This window comes from Molossus molossus, unplaced genomic scaffold, assembly GCF_014108415.1.
Source record: "Molossus molossus isolate mMolMol1 unplaced genomic scaffold, mMolMol1.p scaffold_m16_p_12, whole genome shotgun sequence".
Classification (NCBI taxonomy): Eukaryota; Metazoa; Chordata; class Mammalia; order Chiroptera; family Molossidae; genus Molossus; species Molossus molossus.
The window spans coordinates 34657026-34680071 of NW_023425347.1; the positions used below are offsets into that span (position 1 = coordinate 34657026).

A 23046-nucleotide genomic window follows, 5' to 3' on the forward strand; every position below is an offset into this window, starting at 1 on the left:
TCAGTGGGCGGGGAGAAATATCTGTAACTAAAATTAATTAATTAATTAAAATAAAATGAGAAATGATTCAATAAAACAAAACAAACAATAATATATTGAGAGTCTTTTTGTTATTAACATGTAATGAATTAAGAAGAAATTACAGATGAGAAATTTGAGGTTTACAGTGTAAGTTCCTCTTTCAAAGTCTCACAGGCAAGATCCCTAGGTGTGAACTGTAGCAGCCTTGCTTCACAGTCTGTCCTGTGACGCCCAAGTTGTCTCTGGGTTCTTCTTTCTTGACTCATCCTCCACAGTGCCCTTCCAGCAGTGGTCCTAGCTCCTCTGCCTCTGCCTGCTTTTCCATTTCAGGGGACAACACTCCTCCTTCACACCACCTCTTACTCCTGGAGAGAAATGCCACTGTTTACCAAAGACAATTCTTTATCTTCTTTTGAAATTTCACTCTCCTTGCCTCCTTAGATATTTATTTCTTAAATAATTCTTACATAGCATTTACTAGTACTTAACATCACTGTAAGAGTTTTATATATATGAGGAGACATTTCATTTTCTTGCTGACCCTATTATTTAGTTAATATCAGAATTTCCACTTCATAGATGGAAAAGAAAAAATCCCAAGGCAGAGAGAGATTAAATATCTTTCCAGAAGTCACACTACTTATGAAGTATGGATCTTGTCTACTTAACTAGGCATTCAGAGCCTCACATTATGGATCACATAACTATGGAACCAAAAGGACCCTGAATAGCCACAGAAATACTCAGATAGAACAAAGTTGAAGGAATCACACTACCTGATGTCAAACTATATTACAAGGCCATAGTCATCAAAGCATCATGGTACTCCATAAAAATAGACATCTCGGTCAGTAGAACAGAATAGAGAGCCCAGAAACAAATCCATACCATTAAAGTCAATAAATATTTGACAAAGAAGAAAATAACATACACTGGGATACAGATAGTTTATTCAATAACTGGTGTTGGGAAAATTGGACTGATACGTGTAAAAAAAAAAAGCCTTAAACTAGGCCACGTACTTACTCCATACACAAGAATACACTCAAAATGGATTAAAGGGGTAAATGTTAGAAACCATTAAAATCTCACAATAAAACATAGACAGTAAAATCTCAGACATTTCATGTAACAATATTTTCCCAGAGACGTGGAGTGGGGTACAGACTGACAATCCCCAGAAGAGGGGGTTGGGGGGAGATAAACCACAGAACTTATACGCATGTGTGCATGAACAATGGACATGGACAACAAAGCTGGAGACAGGGCGGAGAGAGAGGGGGAGGGGGGAAATCAGTGGGGGAAAAAGGAGAAACATCTGTAACAAAAATAAATTGATTAATTAAATAATAAATTATGTAAAAATACAATATTTTTCTGATATATCTTCTCGAACAAGGTAAACAAAAGTAAAGATAAACAAATAGGACTACAACAAACTAAAATGTTTTTGCATAGCAAAGGAAACAATCAACAAAATAAAAAGATAACCCACTGAATGGGAGAATATGGTTGCCAACGACATCTGATATGGAGTTATTTTCCAAAGTTTATAAATAATTTTTACACAACTCAACACTGTAAAAACATACAGTGCAATTTAAAAATGGACAAAGAATCTGAATAAACATTTCTCCAAAGAGGATGTACACATGGCCAATAAACATATGAAAGGATGCTCAATGTCAACAATCATCAGGGAAATGCAAATTAAAACGACGATGAGATGTCACCTCACACCTGTCAGAATGGCTGTTATCAATACACAAACAAACAAGTGTTGGCAAAGATGGAGAAAAGGGAATCCTCTTGCTCTATAGGTGGGAATGCAGATTGGTGCAGCCATTGTGGAAAGTAGTATGGAGATTCCTCCTAAAATTAAAAATGGAAGGACCTCATGATCCAGTGATTCCACTTCTGGGAATATATCTAAGAAGCTTGAAAAACACTAATGTGAAAGAATATATGCTCTTCTCTGTTCATTGCAGAATTATTTACAATAGCCAAGGTTTGGAAGCAGCCTAAGTGCCCATCAGTAGACAAGTAGATAAAAACGCCATGATACATCTACACAGTGGAATACTACTCAGCTGTAAAAAGAAGGAAATTTTACCTTTTGCCACAGCATGGATGGACCTCAAGAGCATTATGCTAAGTGAAATAAGCCAAGCAGAGAAAGACAAGTACCATATGATTTTACTCATGTGTGGAATCTAATGAACAAAACAAACTAACAAAGAAAATAGAAACTCATAGGTAGAGAACAGACTAACAATTCTCAGAAGGGAGGGGTGTTGTGGGGCTGGGTGTAAAAGGTGAAAGGATTCAGAAAAATGAAACCATAGACACTGACAACAGCATGGTGATGACCAGAGGTAAAGAGCAGGGAGAATTGGAAGGATGTAGAAGAGGGTAAGCGGGGAATAAATGGTGATGGAAGAAGACTAGACTTGGAGTGGTGAACACGAAACACAATATACAGATGATGTCTTATAGAATTGCATACCTGAAACCTACATGATTTAATTAACCCATCTCACCCCCAATAAATTCAATAGACAAAACAAACCCCTTTCCCTCGTTTCTCAAATGTCGTCTACACTGATGTTATCTTCTCACCTGTTAGCCTTCTCTGGAAGAGTTCTCACAGAACGTGTTTTTTAAATCTTTTGTTGTTGTTGATGTTGTTCATTCTCACCCAAGGAGAAGAATGTATTTTTTAGGGCAACTCTTCAGTGATAGTGTAGAAGTTTAGGGCAGAACATTGTTAAAAATGTGAAGGAAGTAGAGGAGACCCCTCTTCAAGAATAGAGGAAATAGTTGAGGAAGCTCAGAACTGTTGACAAGAGGGTGTCAGATGGAATCCTGCTGCCTTCTCAGTATGAGATTAAATTCTGTCACATAGGCATACGTTGAATATAACAAGAAGGTAAGAACATTTAAACAACCTGTGCAGCATGGTGAGGTCCCTCTCTATGAAGCAAAGATCGGTGTGGGGTTGAGGGGTTGGAAGATGGACTTTTTTAATCTTGTACTATCAACTTTGTGTTAATGCATTCTCGAAATCCTAGCCCTGGGGGAAACCTGGCCTGCCCAGGTGTGTTGGGTGCTTCATTTGCATGTGAATAAGGGTTTGTTATCTTTTGGCTTCAAGGTCTCTTCTCCTAAAAAGCAAGAGACAAAGCTAGGGTATATGTTTGCAGTAATGCCATCTCAAGGAAATAACTTACTTAAATCCACTTGTGACCTGGAGGTACCAATCTGCAAATAAATGGGACTTTGTGCAGAAATCTGGAGCATGTTCCCCTTGCAAAGCTCCCCTTCACTCCAAGCAGCGTGTGCTTGTAGTTTCATTGCGTTGCACCAATCCCGGCAGGCCAAGAGATGGCAGATTCATCCTAAGGTGGACACAGTGAAGTTGTGTGGCAAGGACAGGATTGTCTCTGAAGTGCTGAGACCCAGAATGGCAGGTGCAAGCCCTGGGTCATCCACAGGTGCAGGAGCTACAGGGCATGCTGCACTTTATGTCATGTTCATTCTAAGAAATCAAGTCCTGTTCACTTCTAATCAAAGGCGTATTTTAAACACCACTCACTGCATTATTTTTCCATCTGTTATGTCAATAAACAAACTCCTCGTTGATCATTCAGAAAAGAATACTTCCTAGACTAAATCAGTGACTCAAGGAGATGATTCCAGATTAGGACAATTTACATGCACATTAATGATCCTATGGGTTTAAATTGAGGGCAACTTGGAAACACATATTACATCACCTTTTTAAAATTAATTAATTTTTGTTACAGATGTTTCTCCCTTTTCCCACACTGCTTCCCCACTCCCCACCCCTCCCTGCCCTGTCCCCAGCATTGTTGTCCATGTTCTTTGTTCATGCATACATGCATATAAGTTCTGTGGTTTATCTCTCCCCCACCACCCCCTCATCTGCCGATTGTCAGTCTGTACCCCAGAAGCTTTTGAGGTTGATGTAGTTGCATGTATTTATTTTCTCCTTGTTTCTGTTGCCTTAGGTGATGTATCAGTGAAAATTCTGCTGTGTATGATGTCTGAAATTTTGTTGCCTACATTTTCTTTTAGGATTTTAATGGATTCATGAGACACATTTAAGTCTTTTATTCATTTTGAGTTTATTCTTGTGTCCCGTATAAGTTGATGGTCTAGTTTCTTTTTTTTTTTTGCATGTAGCTGTCCAATTTTCCCAACATCATTTATTAAAGAGGCTGTCTTGACTCCACTGTATGCTCTTGCCACTTTTGTCCAATATTGATTGAGCATATTGCCTTGGGTCCATTTCTGGGTTTTCTGATCTGTTTCACTCATCTATATGCTTGTTCTTGTGCCAGTACCAGGCTGTTTTGATTACAGTAGCTTTGTAGTAGAACCTAAAATCTGGTAATGTAATCCCTTCAAGTTTGATCTTCTTTTTCAAGATTGCTGTGGCTATTCGGGGTCATTTTTGGTTCCATATGAACTTTCGAAGTATTTGTTCTAGTTCTGTGAAGTATGTTGTTGGTATTTTGATGGGGATTGCATTGAATCTATAGATTGCTTTGGGTAGTATGGACATTTTCATGATGTTAATTCTTCCAATCCATGAACAAGGTATGTGCTTCCACTTTTTTATATCTTCCTCTATTTCATTTTTCAATAATCTGTAGTTTTCTGCGAATAGGTGCTTTATTTTTTTTGGTTAAGTTTAATCCTAGATATCTTTTTTTTTTTTTTTTTTTGCCATGATGGTAAATGGGATCTTTGTTTTAGGTTCTCTGTCTGTGAGTTCATCATTGGTGTATAAGAATGCCATCAATTTCTTAATGTTAATTTTGTATCCTGCTACTTTGCCAAATTCATTTATTAAGTCTAGTAAATTTTTGATGGAGTCTTTGGGGTTTTCTATGTATAATATCATGTCATCTGTGAAAAATGACAGTTTCGCTTCCTCCTTTTCAATTTGGATCCCTTTTATTTTTTCTTCCTGTCTGATTGCTGTGGCTAAGATTTCCAATACTACGTTAAATAAGAGTAGCAATAGTGGACTTCCTTGTCTTGTTCCTGATCTTAAGGGAAATGCTTTTAATTTTATCCCATTGTGTATGATGTTGGCTGTAGATCTTTCATATATGGCCTTTATTATGTTGAGATATGATCCCTCTATTCCCACATTGCTAAGCGTTTTTATCAGAAATGGGTGCTAGATTTTGTCGAATGCTTTTTCAGTGTCTATTGATATAATCATATGATTTTTACCTTTAATTTTTTTTAAGTAGTGTAGACTGTATGTGAGTTTATTCCACACACGGATGGACTCACGCAAGGGTTAACAAGGATATTCTGCACACAGATGCCTTGCTGTGCTGCTCAATCCTGAAGAGCAATTTAGAGCGTGTCCTGCACACAGGCATGCTCCTCCTTGCCTGCAAACAGAAAGGACAAGATATTCTTAAGAGCAACACAGACCTTTGAGCCGGGGTTAGTTTTCGCAAGAAGAACCAGCAGGGGGAAATAGTTAGATTAGTTATCTTAAAAGGAACTGGGACCACGGCAACCTCTTTGGCTATAAAAATAAATAGCTGCAGGACTTGGGGCTGCTGCAGTCTTGTCTGTCTTTGTGTGTGTTTGTATCTTTTGTTCATTTCACAGACCTTCACGGCAACAATGTAGTGTATATCACATTTATTGATTTTCAAATATTGCACCAGCCTTGCATCCTTGGGATGAATCCCACTTGGTCATGGTGAATAATTTTTTGATGTATTGCTGGATTTGATTTGCTAGTATTTTTTTCAGGATTTTGGCATCTATGTTCATCAGGGATATTGGCCTTTAGTTTGTTTGTTTTTTTTCATTGTAGTGTTTTTCTCTGGTTTTGGAATTAGAATTATGCTGCCTTATAAACTGAGTTTGGAACTCTTCCTTCTTGAAATTTTTAAAATAGTTTGTGGAGAATGGGTATTAGTTCTTCTTTGAATGTTCAGTAAAATTCCCCCATGAAGCCATCTGGGCCTGGGCTTTTGTTTGCTGGAAGAGTCTTGATTACATCTTCAATTTCTTCTTTATTATTGGTCTGTTCAAGTTTTCTATCTCTTCCTAGTTCAGTTTCAGAAGACTATGTGTTTCTAGAAATTTGTCCATTTAGCTTAGATTGTCGAATTTGTTGCTGTATAATTGTTCATAATATTTGTTAACAATCTTTTGTATTTTTGTGGTGTCAGTTATTATTTCTCCTCCTTCATTTCTGATTTTGTGTTTTTGGGTCCTCTTTTTTCCTTTGTGAGTCAGGCTAAAGGTCCATCAATCTTGTTTATCTTTTCAAAGAACCAGCTCTTTGTTTCATTGATCCTATGCATTGTTTTTTTGGTCTCCATGTCATTTATTTCTGCTCTGATTTTTACTATTTCCTTCCTTCTTCTTGCTCTGGGGTTTTCTTTTTGTTTGCTTTCTAGTTATTTAAGTTGTGAGGGTAGATAGTCTGTCAGAAATTGTTCTTGCTTCTTGAGGTAGGCCTGTAGTGCTGTGAACATCCCTCTCAGTACTGCTTTCACTGCATCCCATAGAGTTTGTGGTGTTGTGTGTTTTTCATTGGTTTCCAGGAAGTTTTTAATTTCTTCCTTGATCTCCATGGTAACCCAGTCATTGTTCAATAACATGCTATTTAGCCTCCATGTTTTCAACATGTTTGTATGTCCTTGTTGCAATTGATTTCAAGTTTCATGCCACTGTGATCTGAGAAGATGCTTGATATCATTACAATATTCTTGAACTTGTAGAGACTTAGTTTGTGCCCTAACATGTGGTCTATCTTAGAATGTTCCATGTGCACTTGAGAAGAATGTGGATTCCACAGTTTTGAGGTGTAATTCTCTGTAGATATCTATTAAATCCATTTGATCTAGCGCTTCATTTAGAGTTTGTGTTTCCTTGTTAATATTTTTCTAGAAGATCTATCCAGTGATGTCACTGGGGTGTTGAACTCCCCGGCTATGATTGTATTGATGTTGATTTCTCCTTTGAAGTCCTCCAGAAGATTTTTAATATATGTTGGTGCTCTTATATTGGGTGCATATATTTTTAACAAGGTTATATCTCCCTGTTGGATAGATCCTTTCAATATTACATAGTGGCCTTCTTTGTCTCTAGTTATGGTCTTCATTTTGACATCTACTTTATCAGATGTGAGTATTGCTACCCCACCTATTTTTTTGCTTTCTGTTTGCATGAAATATTTTTTTCCATCCCTTCACTTTCAACCTATGTGAGTCTTTTGTTGTAAGGTGGGTCTCTTGTAAACAACATATATGTGAGTCATGTTTTCTTATCCAGTCAGCTACTCTGTGTCTTTTTAACAGAGCATTCAAACCATTCACATTTAAGGTGATAATTGATATGTACTTATTTACTGCCATTCTTGTTTAGTGTGGTTATATTTTTCTTCCTGTTTTTTCTACTAATTACAGCAGTCCTTTTAGCATATCTTGCAGTGCTGGTTTGGTGTTTACATATTCCTTTAGCCTTTTTTTGTCTGGAAAGCTCTATTTGACCTTCTATTTTGAATGATAGCCTTGCTGGATAGAGTAATCTTGGATTCAGACCCTTGTTTTTCATGACCTTGATTACTTCATGCCATTCTCTTCTAATCTGTAGTGTTTCTGTTGAGAAGTGTGCTGAGAGCCTATGGGATTTCCTTTGTAGGTAACCTGTTGCTTATCTCTTGCTGCCTTTAGGATTCTCTCTTTGATCTTTAATTTTGGGCATTTTAATTACTATGCGTGTTGGTGTGGGCCTTTTTGGGTTCTTATTATTTGGGGCTCTCTGTGCTTCTTGAACTTGAATGCCTTCTTCCTTCATCAAGTTAGGAAAGTTTTCTGTCACTATTTCTTCAAATACATTCCCTAACCCTTGCCCATTTTCTTCCTCTTTGGGGACTCCTATGATGCAAACGTTATTACCTTTCCAGTTGTCCCAGAGTTCTCTTAAACTATTTTCCTGTTTTTTAATTATTTTTTCCTTTCGGGTTTCTGACTGGTTGATTTTTTCTAACCTGTCTTCTAATTCACTGATCTGGTCTCCAGCTTCCTCTCTTCTGCAGGTTAGTCCTTCCAATGTGTATTTAATTTCTACTATGTCATTCTTCATTTACATTTGGTTGGTTTTCAATATTTCTATATCTTTACTCATGGTGCTGATGTCCTTATTCATGCTGTTGCACTTCCTCAAGATCATGTCTCTGAATTCTACCTCTGATAATTTGCTTAGCTGCATTTCATCGATCTCATCTTCGATAGAATTCTCTTGTTCTTTCATTTGGGATTTGTTTCTTTGGTTCACCATTTTGGCTATCTCAGTGGGTTTTGGAGCCTGCTAAATATTCCTTGTGGGTGTTGGTGTTATGCTGTTTGTGGCTCCCTCTACAGGGTTTCGATGAGCCTGGGTGGACCCATGTTAAACAGCACTATCAAGTCTTAGTTTCCTGGGTAGATTTGCAAGCCCAGGAAAAGTTCAGTTGTCCTCTAGCTTTTTCCTGGAGGCTAGTAGTCTCAATTACTGAGGGGTTTGAAATGTAGCCCTGGTGTTCTGCATAAGAGGATTTCCAAAGGTTGGGATAGATGCTGGTTGTTATTGAGCCTCAATTTGCATTTCTTTGCCTTACCTTGGAAAGGCTGAATCCAGGGTGGGGCAGGGCTGCTGCTTTTACACACAGCTTGGGGAAGCATCACACTGGCCACCGTCCTTTGTGGCTGCAACTCAGCAAAAACTCTGAATGCTCTCCAAATCCCGGTGTCCCCACATAGTTTCAACCCAGTCTGCCCTCCCTCTGCTGTAGCCCCCAGGTGAGTGGCTCTGGCTATTTTAGTGCTTTGTCCTGGCTCTCTGCGCTGTAAAGCGGGCTTGGTCTTTATTCCCAAAGGCCCTGCTCACAGCTAAGACTGCTGCTGTTTGTGGACTCCCAGCCAGCCACCCTCTCGCGCCTCCACAGATCCTTCCAGTGTCCTTGGTTATATGGTACTGTTCTGCTGCTTTTCTGTTGCTTTTTTCTGAGTATTTGTCTTTATTTTAGTTGTAATTTCCATTTGGTCCTGGGAGATCATTTGTGTAGCTTCTATTCACTCCACCTCCATTTTCAAATCCCCTAAGTCTGTCTTGTGCGTAGCTGGGTTTCACAGGCTTCTCTGGTGCTTCAGCACCCCACAGGTCCCATGGGTAAATGGATGGCCCAGTCCCTACTGGGTCGTATGGGCCTCTCTGGTGCTTCAGCACCCCGCAGGTCTTGTGGGTAACTGGGTGGCACAGTCCCTGCTGGATTGCACAGGCCTCTCTGGTGCCCCTGCACACTGCCATTCCTGTGGGCGGGCAGCTGGATTGCACCAGTCTCTCTAGGGCTCTGGCTTCTCACTGCTCTCATGAGCTACTGGACCGCACAGGGCTCAGTGGAGCTCCAGGTCCCACTGCTGGTGGCTGGGGAGTGCTGCTGCCCTGTGGGCCTCCACTCCTGCTCAGCTTTTGCTGTAGATTTTGGGGATAGGTTTCAGCTGCTGGTCTCTTCTTCTGTTGCCTGGAGATGGATGTCTGCTCCCCAGCCTCTGTTGCTTGGGGTATATCTCAACTGATATACCCTTGACTAATTGGGCTGCTACTGTGGGAGATGGTGCTGGGCTCCTGGCTGTCCCTGGCTTCCCTGACATACACCTTGGGAGCTCCATTACTGTGCACTGGTCTGTGTTGACACAGAGTGTCCACTCGTGTGATGATGCCAGGTGTGCTGATGGGCTCAGGTTGCTGGGCCCTAGCCACTCCCACTGCATCCTTCTAGGGAAGACCCAGGATCTTCCAAAATGGTGGGACCTCCTCGTGGTGCAGGAAGAAGCACCCTGATGGCCGTTAGGGAGGTAGCCAGCTGCTCAGTCCACAGCACAGGAACCTTCTGCTCCACGTCTCTGCACTGCTCAGGTTTGGTCGTCCACCTTCACGTCCACTCACACTCTCTCACACACTCGCTCACTCTCTCACACACTCACCCTCTCTTTGGTCCTGCCCACCGCCATCTTCTCAAAAACCCATAGTACATTACTTATTCTGAAATACTTTTTAGTAAATCATCACCGTGATAAAATAACAACTTATCTCCTTATTTGCTCACCAGGATAATATACTCGATGATGAAATGATAGCACATGTCCCTGATTTCTACCCACATCAAGGGGACCGTACAATCCTTCATTCCAAGCTGCCTTTCCTAGAAAACCTATTTTAATATAGTAACTCAGCTGTGCACAGCTGAACACTAATGTATAATAGACTTTGTGTTAGTCATTGCTTAGTAAATACTTGTCTAACAAGTAAAGGACCTATGGATTGTGATACTCAATACCTAGCAAAAAATGTTTCTTGGATAAATTATTGTCTTTTTCACAAAGGAAATTACTTTCTATTGTGTATATGTTTTTCTATGATTATGAAATGATTTATAGTCATTCAAAAAAATTTACAATATTTTGAAAAATATAAAACAAAATATTATCGCTAAATTCGTCCATTAGTAAGAAATAAGTTAATTTGGGAGTACATATACTTTACGTTTTTACATACTAATTATTGATTTATATATTTTTTTGTAAATAGAATAATTTTATATATACCATAAATAGAATTATTCTCGGTTGTAGGCAGGATTTAGGGAGACCCGGGAAACCCAGAAATGATTGCTGTGGACTTCCGGTCAAGATGGCGGCGTAGGTAAACGCGGTATCGCGTCCTCCCACAACCACATCAAAGTTACAACTAAACTACAGAACAACCATCATTCAAAACTGCCTGAAATCAAGCTGAATGGAAGTCGTACAACTACGGAATTAAAAAAAAAAAAAAGCAGCCACATCCAGACTGGTAGGAGGGGCGGCGGCACGACGGGCTGGTCCCACACCCAAGCGTGGCGGATAAAAATCAGGAGGCTCCCGCGGCTGGGAAGGTCCTTCCTAAGGACTGAGGGGTCCCCGTCCCACACCAGGTGCCGCGCTCAGGGTTCCAGTGCCAGGAAGAGAAGTCCCCATAACTTCTGGCTGGAAAAACCAGCGGAAACTGAGGCTCAGGAAATCTGACACGGCTGGAGCCCCAGGCAGCTCCTTAAAGGGCCCGCGCATGGGCTTATCGGACTCTCTCCCTCTAAGCTCGGAGGGGAGGCAGCTCGAGGGGCGCCAGAGACATACAGGGAAGAACTGATCTGTTTGGCACTGGAGCGAGGGCTGGAGAGGGGGCTTCCTCGGGGACAAACGTGCTGTCAGAGGTCTTTGTTCCTTTGGTGAGCCCTTCCCGGGGGCGGCAGACAGAAGCCATAACTGGGACCCCAGCAACCAGGCTCACACTGGTAGCCCCGCACTGCTGACTCCCTGAGGCCCCGCCCCACCCCGCCCCACACAACTTTCAAGCCCACCCAAGCTGTTGCCACTTGCTTAACCATAGGATTGGCCGGTCTTGGATCCTGCTTCAGGTTTTTTCTAAATTCTTTCAAATGAGCAGCATCGGGTCTCAGCGAGCCCCATACCTCTCATTAAGTAATACACAGAAACAAACACAGGGAGGCAGCCAAAATGAGGATACAAAGAAACAGGTCCCAAATGAAAGAACAGAACAAAACCCCAATAAAATAACTAAGCAAAAGGGAGATAAGCAACCTAACAGATACTGAGTTCAAAATACTGCTTATAAGGATGCTCGATGAACTTAGTGAGAACCTCAGTGAACTTAGGGAGGGCCTCAAGAGCATAAAAAAGGACCAGTTAGAAATCATGGATACACAGTTAGAATTGAAGGAGGCATTAACTGAAATAAAGAATAATTTACACAGCTTCAATAATAGAGTATGTAAATCCAAGGAGCAAACCATCGATTTTGAATATAAGGAAGCAAAAAATGCCCAATCAGAACAGCAAAAAGAAAAAAGAATCCAAAAAAATGTGGATAGTGTAAGGAGCCTCTGGGACAACTTCAAGCGTGCCAACATTCGCATCTTGGGGGTGCCCGAAGGAGAAGAGAGAGAACAAGAAATCGAAAACCTGTTTGAAACAATAATGGCAGAAAACTTTCCTAACTTGGTGAAGGAAACAGACATACAAGTCCAGGAAGCACAGAGAGTCCCAAACAAGATGAACCCCAAGAGGCACACACCAAGACACATCATCATCAAAATGCAAAAGGTTCAAGACAAAGAAAGAATCTTAAAAGCAGCAAGACAAAGGCAGCTAGTTACCTACAAGGGAGTACCCATTAGTCTGTCAGCTGATTTCTCAAAAGAAACTTTGAAGGCCAGAAGGGAGTGGCAAGAAATATTCAGAGTGATGAAAACCAAGAACCTACAACCAAGATTACTCTATCCTGCAAAGCTGTCATTTAGAATTGATGGACATATAAAAACTTTCCCAGACAAGAAAAAGTTAAAGGAGTTCATCACTACCAAACCGTTATTATATGAAATGACGAAGGGTCTTTTTGAAGAAAAAGATAAAATGTATGAACAAACAAAATGGCAATGAATACATATCTATCAACAATGGAATCTACAAACAAAATGAACAGGTAGAACAGAAACTTTCTCATAGATACAGAGAACATTTTGTTGGTTGCCAGTTGGGAGGGGGGTTGAGGGAATGGGTGAAAAAGGTGAAGGGATTAAGAAGCACAAATTCATTGCTAGACTGACAAACCTCAAAGGGAAAGGGGTTGGGGGGGTGGGAAGAAATAAACCAAAGAACTTATATGCATAACCAATGAACACAGACAATAGTGTGGGAAAAGGTGGGAGGGGTCCGGGAGTGGGGAGGAGGGGGTCAATGGGGGAAAAATGTGGAACATCTGTAATACATTTTACATCCAACAATAAAGATTTGAAAAAAAAAAAATAGAATTATTCTCAATCAACATGTCCACATTCATCTACAGATAATTATTTTAGTTCATCTGGGAAGGAATTTGGAGGGAAGGCAGCAAGTTCAGTTGTTTGGTATTATTGGTGAATTAAAAGTTTTGCCAACAAGCCAAACAGAGAAAGACAAATTTCATATGATCTCACTTATTTGTGGAATATAATGAACATAACAGTTTGAGGAATGGGGTAGTCCCAGAGACGCGGAAGCGGGGTACAGACTGACAATCCCCTAAGGGTGGGGAGGTGGGGGAGGGATGAACTACAGAACGTATATGCATGTATGCATGAACAGTGGACATGGACAACAATCTGGGGAAGGGGCAGGGAGGGGGGGGAGGGGGGAATCAGTGGGGGAAAAAAGGAGAATCATCTGTAACAAAAATTAACCAATAAAAAAAATAAAAATAAATAAAAAAATAAAATAAAATAAAAAAGTTTTGCCAACAAAGAACGTCCTCTCCATAACAATGTAGAAAAGGAGGAAATCTATGGTATTATTGAGTAAGCAGAACCAAGTACATGCATACAGGTAGACTGAAAGTGGTTAGAAAATGAGGATGAAATTTCACACTATTTATATATCCATGAAGATAAAATCCTTTTGCATTGTTTATAGCCAATATGTAACATGTTCCTTTGAATCACTGGTATCCTCTTTTTACATACAAGCACTGGATAGAGTAATTTACTGTTACATCCTAGACTTTCAGTACCTGTCTTCGTAGAGCTCACCCTATGCTCACTTGAAAACTGAGGTAGCTATTGTTTAATTAAAAACCCTCATCTGAAAGCATAATAAAAGTTTTCTTCTCTCCTTGAAATGAAACAGTTACAGCTAGGATAGGTATATAGATTATGTTCCCAAGGTACACTGCTGGTGGAAATGCAGACTGTTGCAGCCACTATGGAAAACAATATGTTGTTTCCTCAAAAAATTAGAAATTGATCTGCCATTTGACCCAGAGATCCTATGTCTAGGAATGTATCCTAAGAAGCCTGAAACACCAATCAGAAAGAATATATGTACCCCTATGTTCATAGCGGCACTATTTACAATTGCTACGATCTGAAAACAGCCCAGTGTCCATCAGTAGATGAGTGGATAAAAAAGCTGTGGTACATATACACAATGGAGTACTATGCAGCTGTAAGAAAGAAAGATCTCTTATCCTTAGAGACAACCTGGAGGGACCTGGAGAGCATTGTGCTAAGCAAAATAAGCCAATCATATAAAGACAAATACAACACGATCTCACTTATTTGTGGAATATAATGAACAAAATAACCTGATGAAGAAAATAGACCCAGAGACATAAAAAGGAGTACAGTTCAGACTGACAAACCTCGGGGGGGTGGGGGGGAATGAGATAAACCAAAGAACTTATGCATGTAAGCATAACCAATGGACATAAAAAACAATGCTGGGGCGGGGGCAGCATGGGGAGGAAAGTGTCTGGGGAGGGGGGATATCTGTAACAAAAATAAATTAATAAAAATTGAAGGAAAAAAAAGAAACAAACAAACAAAAAAGTTCCCAAGGTGCCAGGGAGCCTGGAGCTCTAGCTTTCTGAGTGTATATATTACAAAAGGGATGAAGCCCAGATATTGGAGTTGTAAAGCTGACAGTGGTTTTATTTAGTCCTGGAGAACTTGATTTATATTCAGAAGTTTAGACAAAAGACACTGGCTCATTGTTTGCAAAGAACAATCTCAAAGGGGATATGGAAATAAGCTTTTATAAGCTTATAAGCATAAGGCATTCACTTTTATTTATCTTGGCATTACACACAATTCTCAGAAAGGTTTGATTGTTCCTGGAATAACTTTTTGGTTGCCTAAAATAAACAAGGGGCTTTATTGGTCAGAAGCAGCAGCTGATTTCTCAGTATTACCCTGTTTCCAAGTAGCCTGCTTTACTTTCACTTTCAGCTTCAAGTTAACAGGAGATGATGTTTCAGCATCTGTTCTGAAATGGACAACAGAATTTTACGTTTATGAAAAAGTTGGGGATAAACTATAGGCCTTATGATTGACAAAATATTAATCAGAAAGACTAAATCAGGGAAGGCAAGAAGAGAGACAGAAGAATTGGTGCATCCTTGACAATTTCTTTCAGATTGGAGTTTAAAATAGCCCTGAACACTATGTACACACTGACTGGTTACTTTTGGATCAGGGCCTATTTTACCAAAACTGTGGATGATTTTGGAGCAGTCTTTAAAATTTCCAGTTATATCACAAAGGATTCCAGATACCAGCAGTTGACCATGGCATTGAAGAAGCAGTGTAGGACATGTTCATTTTGTTTTTCTTTCTTTGGAGAGAACACTTTATAATTATAGGTCTAATTGGCCTTTTTATTTGTGTAAAGAATTCTCCCAGGACAATAAAATATTTTTAAATATATGTGTTATAAGAACATAAAATTGCTAAGATCAAATGTATGCATTAGATGAAATATCACAAAATGAACAAAACTCTGAGTAGATAAAATATTAACATTTGGAATTATCAGTATTTTTCATTTAAGTCATTTCAGTAGGTATGCACTACAATATCATAATGATGTTCATTAGTATGTCTTTTATAATTTATCTTCGACCCTTTTGTAATGTTTATGGTCACTTGAATATCTTCATTTTGAAGTTTCTACATCTTTACCCATTTTTCTATTGAGTATTCTGTCTTCGTAGAATTAATTTATATATTCTGTACACAAACCATTTCTTATTTATATATGGCTTCTCACATAAGTAGCTTGCCTTTTCCTGTTTTAATGGTGTCTTTACATAAACACAATATCTTCAGTTTAATATAGTCAAATTTGTCAATCTTTACAATTGTATTTGGTAAATTTTGTGTCCCTAAAACATCTCCCTATCTTTAAATACTTGAAAGTATTCTTCCATATTATTTTCTAAGGCCTTTATGGTTTTGCCTTTTATATTTAACTCTACAATCCTTCTTATAGACAAAAAGGAAACACATACCAACCTGACAAGTTCAAGTAAGGCCTGTGTGGGAACCTTGCAAACTCAAAGACCTAAAGATACCACAAAGGATGGTCTGAAATTAAAACCTTGTAACTAAATGCACTTTACAGCAGGTAGTCATGTCCCAGGTTGGCTATTTACCTGAAAAATGTTGCTCTTTACCTGAACTGAGCCTATCTGTAGTCTTTTTGAATGTAAAGTAACATGTCTTTAGAATATAATTTTCCTTTTTCCAGATATCTCAATACACAGGCACCACTCTACTAAAATAACAAACCCCTTCATCATTATTGAGTTAATTGTTGAATGTTCATTATCCTGTAACCTCGTATGTAAAAGTAGTATGTGTCTATCATTTTACTTTTCATCCAGTCCCAGAATTTCCCAGCTTTGCTTTCCCATGCCTCCCTAACCATCACCAGTGGACCTACTGTGTGTATTGCAAGCAGCCTCTAAGATATCTCCTAACAATTAAATTGTACATTCCAGTTGGGAACTGGAATCCTCTCAAGCCCTCGCACTGACTTAGCTCTCAGCACATTTTTGCTGAGTGACTCACTGCCTTGGTATGAGTGTTTCCAGTTTCGTTTTAGCCGTTTTGGTTGGTTTTTTTTTTTTTTTTTTTTTTGCAAAAGTTGCTTGTTAGTTTTGGTTTCTAATCATTGGATCTCTGAAGAAAATAAGGGACGTACCAGGACACAGGAGGGGTAAAATAAGAGGCTGAATTGCCTGTGAGAGTGAAGAGAAACCAGTGCAGCAAAACTCAGAAGGAGAAGGAGGAGAAGAAGGAGAAGGAGAAGGAGAAGGAGAAGGAGAAGGAGAAGGAGAAGGAGAAGGAGAAGGAGAAGGAGAAGGAGAAGGAGAAGGAGAAGCATTTTTAACTTTCTCATGGAAGCTGCTGTCTTCTCAACTCCAAAGGACCTGTGCTCCAGGTGAGACTGGGGCAGGCTGGGAAGATTGATAGGGGTGTGGTCATTTTTCTACAATGTCCTTCCCATTGAGAAGCTGCAGCTGATTCCTGGCACAGGATTTCAGAGAAAGTTCCATGTTCTCAGGCAGCAGGATGTCCCTACAGTGCCCAGGGCTCCAGCTCTGTGTTGATCTGGGTTCCAGCAGACGGGGAGCCTGCACTGAGTCTGGAGGGTTTCAGATTGTTATTTCTTCCTTGACACTGAAATTACCTTTATCTTTCATAAACCCCCTTAATAAAGCTCAGACTCCATTTCATTCTGTATTGCAAACTTTTATAGTGCTAGGTAAATAAAAGTTAGGCAACCTCGGGGTCTGCCAAAGAGACAACAAGTTCATGTAATCCGGGAGCTTATGAAATCTTTGTGCAGCCATTTTATCAGAGCCAGTCCTTGAATGATTCCCATTTCATAGAATTATGTCTCATGTTATAAAATCGGACAGAATATCTGCTTGTCAGCCGTCCCTGTGGGCCATTGTTGTAAGAGAAAATGAATCCTAAGCATAGACAAAACTAGTGTAACATTGTATATTAAGTATATTTTAATGTTTAAAAAAGGCTTTCTTTTCCATCTTCCATGCAGAGATAGGAAGCCACATAGGAGGCAGGACTGTCTGTCATTCTATTGGATGTGAGCTCTCAGCCAAAGCAAGTCAAAAGTAAAAAACTTTAAAATGTGAGAAAACCAACCTTTCTCATAAGATAAGAGTAAAAATGGACGTGCCTACAGTCTGTATTTATTTGTATCTCAAAAAACTAACAGATATTATATAATGACCACTTCAAGTGAAAGGAATTGGGACATTATAGCTGAAAAAGGAAAAAGCATAAAGTTAAGAAAGGCATTGCTAAAGGAAGACTTTCCTCTCCTTTTAACTTTATAAAACTATTAAAATTATCAAATCATCAATTTCTGGCCATGTCTAAAATTGTGTGAATAAATATAGAGAGCAGAGTTTAGAGAAAAAACAACCTTTGATTTATAAGATAATGTCTCATAGTTGTAGCTTTATTATCTGAAATAATTAAAAGCAACATGCAAGCCAATAGGTAGAGAAAGGAAAGAACCAATCTGAAAACACAGGAGGTCAAAATCTGGGAACAAAACTGAGTAAACATCAACAGAGTAAGGGTAAACTTTGAGATAACAAGTCTTGGGTGAAAAACAGGCAAATGCAGATACAAAGCAAAGTTTAAGAACCAGTGACCATATGATTTCACTCGTATGGGAATTTAATGGACAAACTGAACTACCAAGCAAAATAGAGACAGACTCGGGGAGAGCAGGCAGACAGCTCTGGTGGGGGTGGCAGTGGTGGGTGAATGTGTGGAAGGATGAGGGAAAAAGAGAGAGAGAACTCATGGACACAGAAAACAGTGTGATGATTGAGGGGATGGAGGTGGAAGAGGGCATAGAGGGGATACATGCTCATGGGAAAAATTAAATGTAAAGAAGAACCAGTGGGTGGGTAAACAGGATGGGTGTGGCAGGGCTGTGGCTTCCTGCACTGGGGGAACAGGAGCCACTGGGATCTGAGTCCCTCTGTGTGATGCAAACCCTGTCCAGGAACAGACCTGGGAGAAACGAGGTCTGAGTCTGGGTCAGAATGCTGTTTCTGTTTCATAGTGCACATACATGTTGTACACAAACTTCTCCAGGTGTAGGCTGTCTATTGCTGCATGCCTGAGCTCAGAGATCTCAGGTGTGTTCAATCTAAATACATAAATGGGAAAATAAACATTTTAAAATAAATTTTTGTAATAAAGTCAGATGTGGACATAAGGAAAACATCTCCATTTTCTAGAAAATGAGATCAAGATGAACTGATGGGAATGCAATCTGGTAGACGCTTCTAGAAAAGAAATTGTCAATATATGACAAAAGTGTATGCCCTTGTCTTTTGACACAACAATCCCACTTCCAGGAATCTATATTGAAGAAAAAGTGAAATTAAATATGCACAATGTTAGCAGGGTTATTCATTGCAGCATGGTTTGTGATTTTAAAATTTGGGGAAGCAATTGAAATGCCCTTACCTAGATAAGAGAGTGGTTGAATAAACTATGGGCTATATGCACAATTGGGTAGAAATCTGTCAAAAAGAATGAGAACGCTTTCTGCGAAGTGACATGCAGTGATTTCCAGATCTCCATACCATTTGATCTTTCATGTTAGAAAATGTGAATGAGGTAATACATGTATTTGCTCATTTGTGAAAAAGATATGTAGGAAGTTTAAACCAGAAACTTGTGACATTGGCAACTTATAAGGGACAGGTGAGAATGGGGTAGTAGAAATAGGAAGAATAGTAAAAGGAGAACAGAATGGTAAAATGAGGGGGAAATGACATTCTTCTGAGTGTACCTGTTTGGAAAGTTCCCACTGTTAGAAACATGTGATGTTGCACATACTAAAAAAATAAACACACACTTGAAATCAACCAAGATGCTGGGGAGGCTGAAATAAAACATAAACAGTCCTGTGAACCTGACTGCATTCCAAAGGAATAATTTCACTACACTGAACTAGATGAGGAAGGAAAGAACTGATCTAAACCCTTGAAATACAGTGTTCTGACTGTATACATAAGCTAAAGATACAAAGAACTGTACACCACTGATATACTCTAATTAATCTGTTTATTTATCACTGAAGTATGAATTTAAAATTTTGAAGCTACATTTTATGTATACTAGAATTGAGCAAATAAGTACATTTATTATAGATCATGAGAACCAGAGTTCTCATAATGTGAGAAAAAAGTAAAATAAAGGAGAAAAGCTTGAAAAAATTATGTTGTGTTAGACTAGAATTGGAACTATCAGCAAGAAGTCAAGGTTATTTACAAAAACAGATAGATAGAATAAATATAGATGTTTGTACACCTGCGCTAGTATACCTACATATGTACGTACATAGTTCATATTTTGACTTTGCCCTTATGAGGCCTAGAAGTAATGCACAAACCTAGTGTGATATCTTGGCACGTCAGTACTGTAATCCAGAGAAAGGAATCAGGGCTTCTGGGAGAAATGCTCCCTTCTGGAGCTGAATCAAGAAAATACAAGAGGGAGGAGCTGGTGGTGCCAGAAGGGAAGGCCATGCTCGCAGTTGGCAGGAGCAGGCCAGCAGGTCGTGGGAGCCAGCGGGAGGGAGCTCTCAATAACAATATGGGGCAAACGAGGCAACAAAATAAATAACGATAGTAAAGAATTAAAACCCATAGAAAAAATAAATATCTATGAGTCTATACTGATACACGTAAGTAACTGAATGAGTAAATAAACAAATGAAGGACAAAGGATAGCTCCTGCTTATGGTAGAACTCAACTTAATGAATGTTGAAAGAATGGTGAATATACATAGGCAAACACTACAGTAGTAATTGCTATAAGCAAGAATCATCATCAGTAGATGCTAAAATTAGCATTAAAAATGACATGGAAGTATGATGAGAATATATTTGCAGAGTCTCAAAAATATCTCCCCAGGTACTTTGTAATTACAGAGGTAAAGAGTAGCTTTATAGTGGAGAAATCTGGCAGACACCACCTTAAGCAAGTGATCAAAGTTAACCTCATAGCACCAGTTATGTGACATCACAGATCCCTCGAGGCAACGCACTGAGGGCGGCAGAGCATCACTTCAGTGGCATTCTTGCCAAAAAGAATAGCCTCAATCTTCTTATGAGGAACCATCAGAAAAACCCAAGTTGAGAAATAGTTTATGAACTAACAGCCTGTTCTCTTCTAAAGTGTCAAGATCACAAAACAAAAATAGAAAATGAGGAGCTATAAAAACTGACAGAGGCTAAGGAAACAGTGATGGCAATGAGAGATCCTGGACTGCATCCTTGATCAGAAAAGAACACGAGTGGGAAAAATAGTGAAATGTGTAAAAAGTGTGTAAATTAGCTAAGGGTATTGTATCAATGTTTAACTTTTGTATAAATAATTATTCTATGGTTATATAAGATAGTAACATGACGAGAAGCTTGGGAAATGGTATATGAAAACTCTCTGTACCTGTTTTACAACTTCATTTGTAAGTATAAATTATTTCAAAATTAAGTTATTTTTAAAGAGAACCAGAGGATTAGTCTGTAGGACAGCCTTAAAGGGGCCACAGGACTTTGAAAACATATAGGGAATAAAGTTCAAGGATAGAAAATAAAGATTTAGTCCCTATTATAAATTCATGCTGAGCTTCTGACTAGAAATTGTTTTCATCCCATCTCCTCTCTTGCAGACAAGGTCATACCGTGGACATGGCACCAGAGATCCACATGCCAGGCCCAGTGTGCCTCATTGAGAACATCAGCGGGCAACTGGTAGTGAACCAGGAAGCTCTGAAGACCCTGTCTGCCTTCACACAGCCTCTGGTCGTGGTGGCCATTGTGGGTCTCTACCGCACTGGCAAATCCTACCTGATGAACAAGCTGGCCGGGAAGAAAGAGGGTGAGTGACACCAGCAAAGCTCTGCTGAGTGCTTTCTCTTCACCCACACTCCCAGCATGAGTATGAGTCACCAGGAAAGGTGGAGATGGGGAGGAATATTGAAATCTACCTTTCAATTCACCATGAGCTCCTTCCCTCTACTCTGTTCTGGAGAGTAAGGGTCAGCTCACTCTTTCTTCTCACTTTGCCTTCATTTTCCCCTTTTAACTATAAATGTGCCTTTTGGGAGAAATAAATTGTAATATATACAATTAATATACATAATATAATCTATCAAACATTTACTCAAAGGTCTGTGTGTTAATATTTAGCTTGTACACTATTTTTCTTTTTTTGTTGTTGAAAAATTTTTTCCATTTTTGTTGTCTCTTTTTTAAAGCTTGCATTGATCTTTAAAATAAAATAAATGTTTCACTTTGGATTGGATACTCAATTACTCCATTTTTCTGGTTGTAATTAAGAGCAACGCCTATTATGGTTTAATTTATCTCTTTCAATTTTGATTTATTAACTTTTATCTCAATGTCCAATACCACCTGGTATTAATAAATCCAAGTCCTGTTATCTCCTCTCTCCCTGCAGGCTTCTCTCTGGGCTCCACAGTGCAGTCTCACACCAAGGGCATCTGGATGTGGTGTGTGCCTCATCCTGAGAAGCCAGACCACACCCTCCTTCTGCTTGACACCGAGGGCCTGGGGGATGTAGAGAAGGTAAAAAATGAACCTTTTAAATCCTACTCATGTCAGATCAGTAGCCCTCTTGTATTGCCCAACCCTCCCCTCCTTAAACTCCTTATTTATGTTTCCAACTTATCATATTAACATATTATTTCTTTCATTTACTTAGTAGTGGTCAACATTTGACCTAAATCCAATTTGAAGCCAACCAAAATGAGCTTTATGTAAAGAAAGTAAACATAAAGTATGACCATAACAAGCTAATTTAAGAGTTGTTGCATATTCTGAACACTGAACTTCACCTGGCCACTTTACATATATAAGCATTGAGAGTGGGCAAAAGGTCAACTGATAGGTTATACAACCCGTAAAATAATGGCTAATGACATTTTGAGTCATTTTTCTTAATATCTTAGAAAAATATTTTGTTGAGGTTGTGAAGGTGCCTCTAAACCAGACTAGATATTTTACAAACATGTCTGACTTTTCACAGTGGAACCCAGAAAGACAGGCAGAATGGTCTTATCCACAGCTCAGAGAAGCAAAATATAAGATCTTATTTCAATAGCATTGTTCATAAAGGATTATACATTATTACTCTTATAAGTCTTAGACCTAAAAAAATATATTACTAAAGGAGCAAGCATATTTTAACTACAAAGAACTTCCTTACTTTGGCATGTCATAGGAATGTAATAGAATCACAATCTCAGTTCAGGAGATCTGTTTGAAATTTATTACCTGATCATAATAGTTATTACTATCACTTTCATATACATTCATATGCGATGCCATATTTAAATTGCACAACACCATGAATTTAATGTTCATAAATTTATTATATAGATGGGAAAATATTTGTATGCAGAAATGACTGACTTAAATTTCCACAGCTAAATAGAGACAGAGCTGAGTCCGACCTTATCTATCTAAACTGAAAGCTTGTTGCTCTTCCTCACTGTCCTGTGTGGCTTCTACAATGGTGTCTAG

At 39.1% G+C, this 23046-nt stretch overlaps 1 protein-coding gene and 1 long non-coding RNA gene across 4 annotated transcripts in view; one reads left to right on the top strand and one right to left on the bottom strand.

Moving 5' to 3' along the window:
• Positions 1–14684: 14684 nt before the first annotated feature.
• LOC118627273 overlaps positions 14685–23046 on the bottom strand; it is a 44022-nt gene continuing 35660 nt past the window's right edge. Inside the window, exons 3-4 of one of the 2 annotated variants that reach the window (XR_004959042.1) lie at positions 21916–22071; positions 14685–14924 (exon numbers count right to left, since the gene is read on the bottom strand). This is a non-coding gene — a long non-coding RNA (uncharacterized LOC118627273). Of the gene's footprint in view, positions 14925–21915; positions 22072–23046 lie in introns of those variants that run through there. The other variant, XR_004959041.1, reaches the window with a different exon arrangement.
• The window catches only part of LOC118627269 (guanylate-binding protein 1-like), a 105942-nt gene continuing 99489 nt past the window's right edge, over positions 16594–23046 (top strand). Inside the window, exons 1-3 of one of the 2 annotated variants that reach the window (XM_036257570.1) lie at positions 16606–16883; positions 21171–21379; positions 21962–22089. In XM_036257570.1, the coding sequence (XP_036113463.1) occupies positions 16840–16883; positions 21171–21379; positions 21962–22089 (381 nt within the window). In that variant the 5' untranslated portion in view covers positions 16606–16839. Of the gene's footprint in view, positions 16884–21170; positions 21380–21961; positions 22090–23046 lie in introns of both variants that reach the window. The other variant, XM_036257569.1, reaches the window with a different exon arrangement.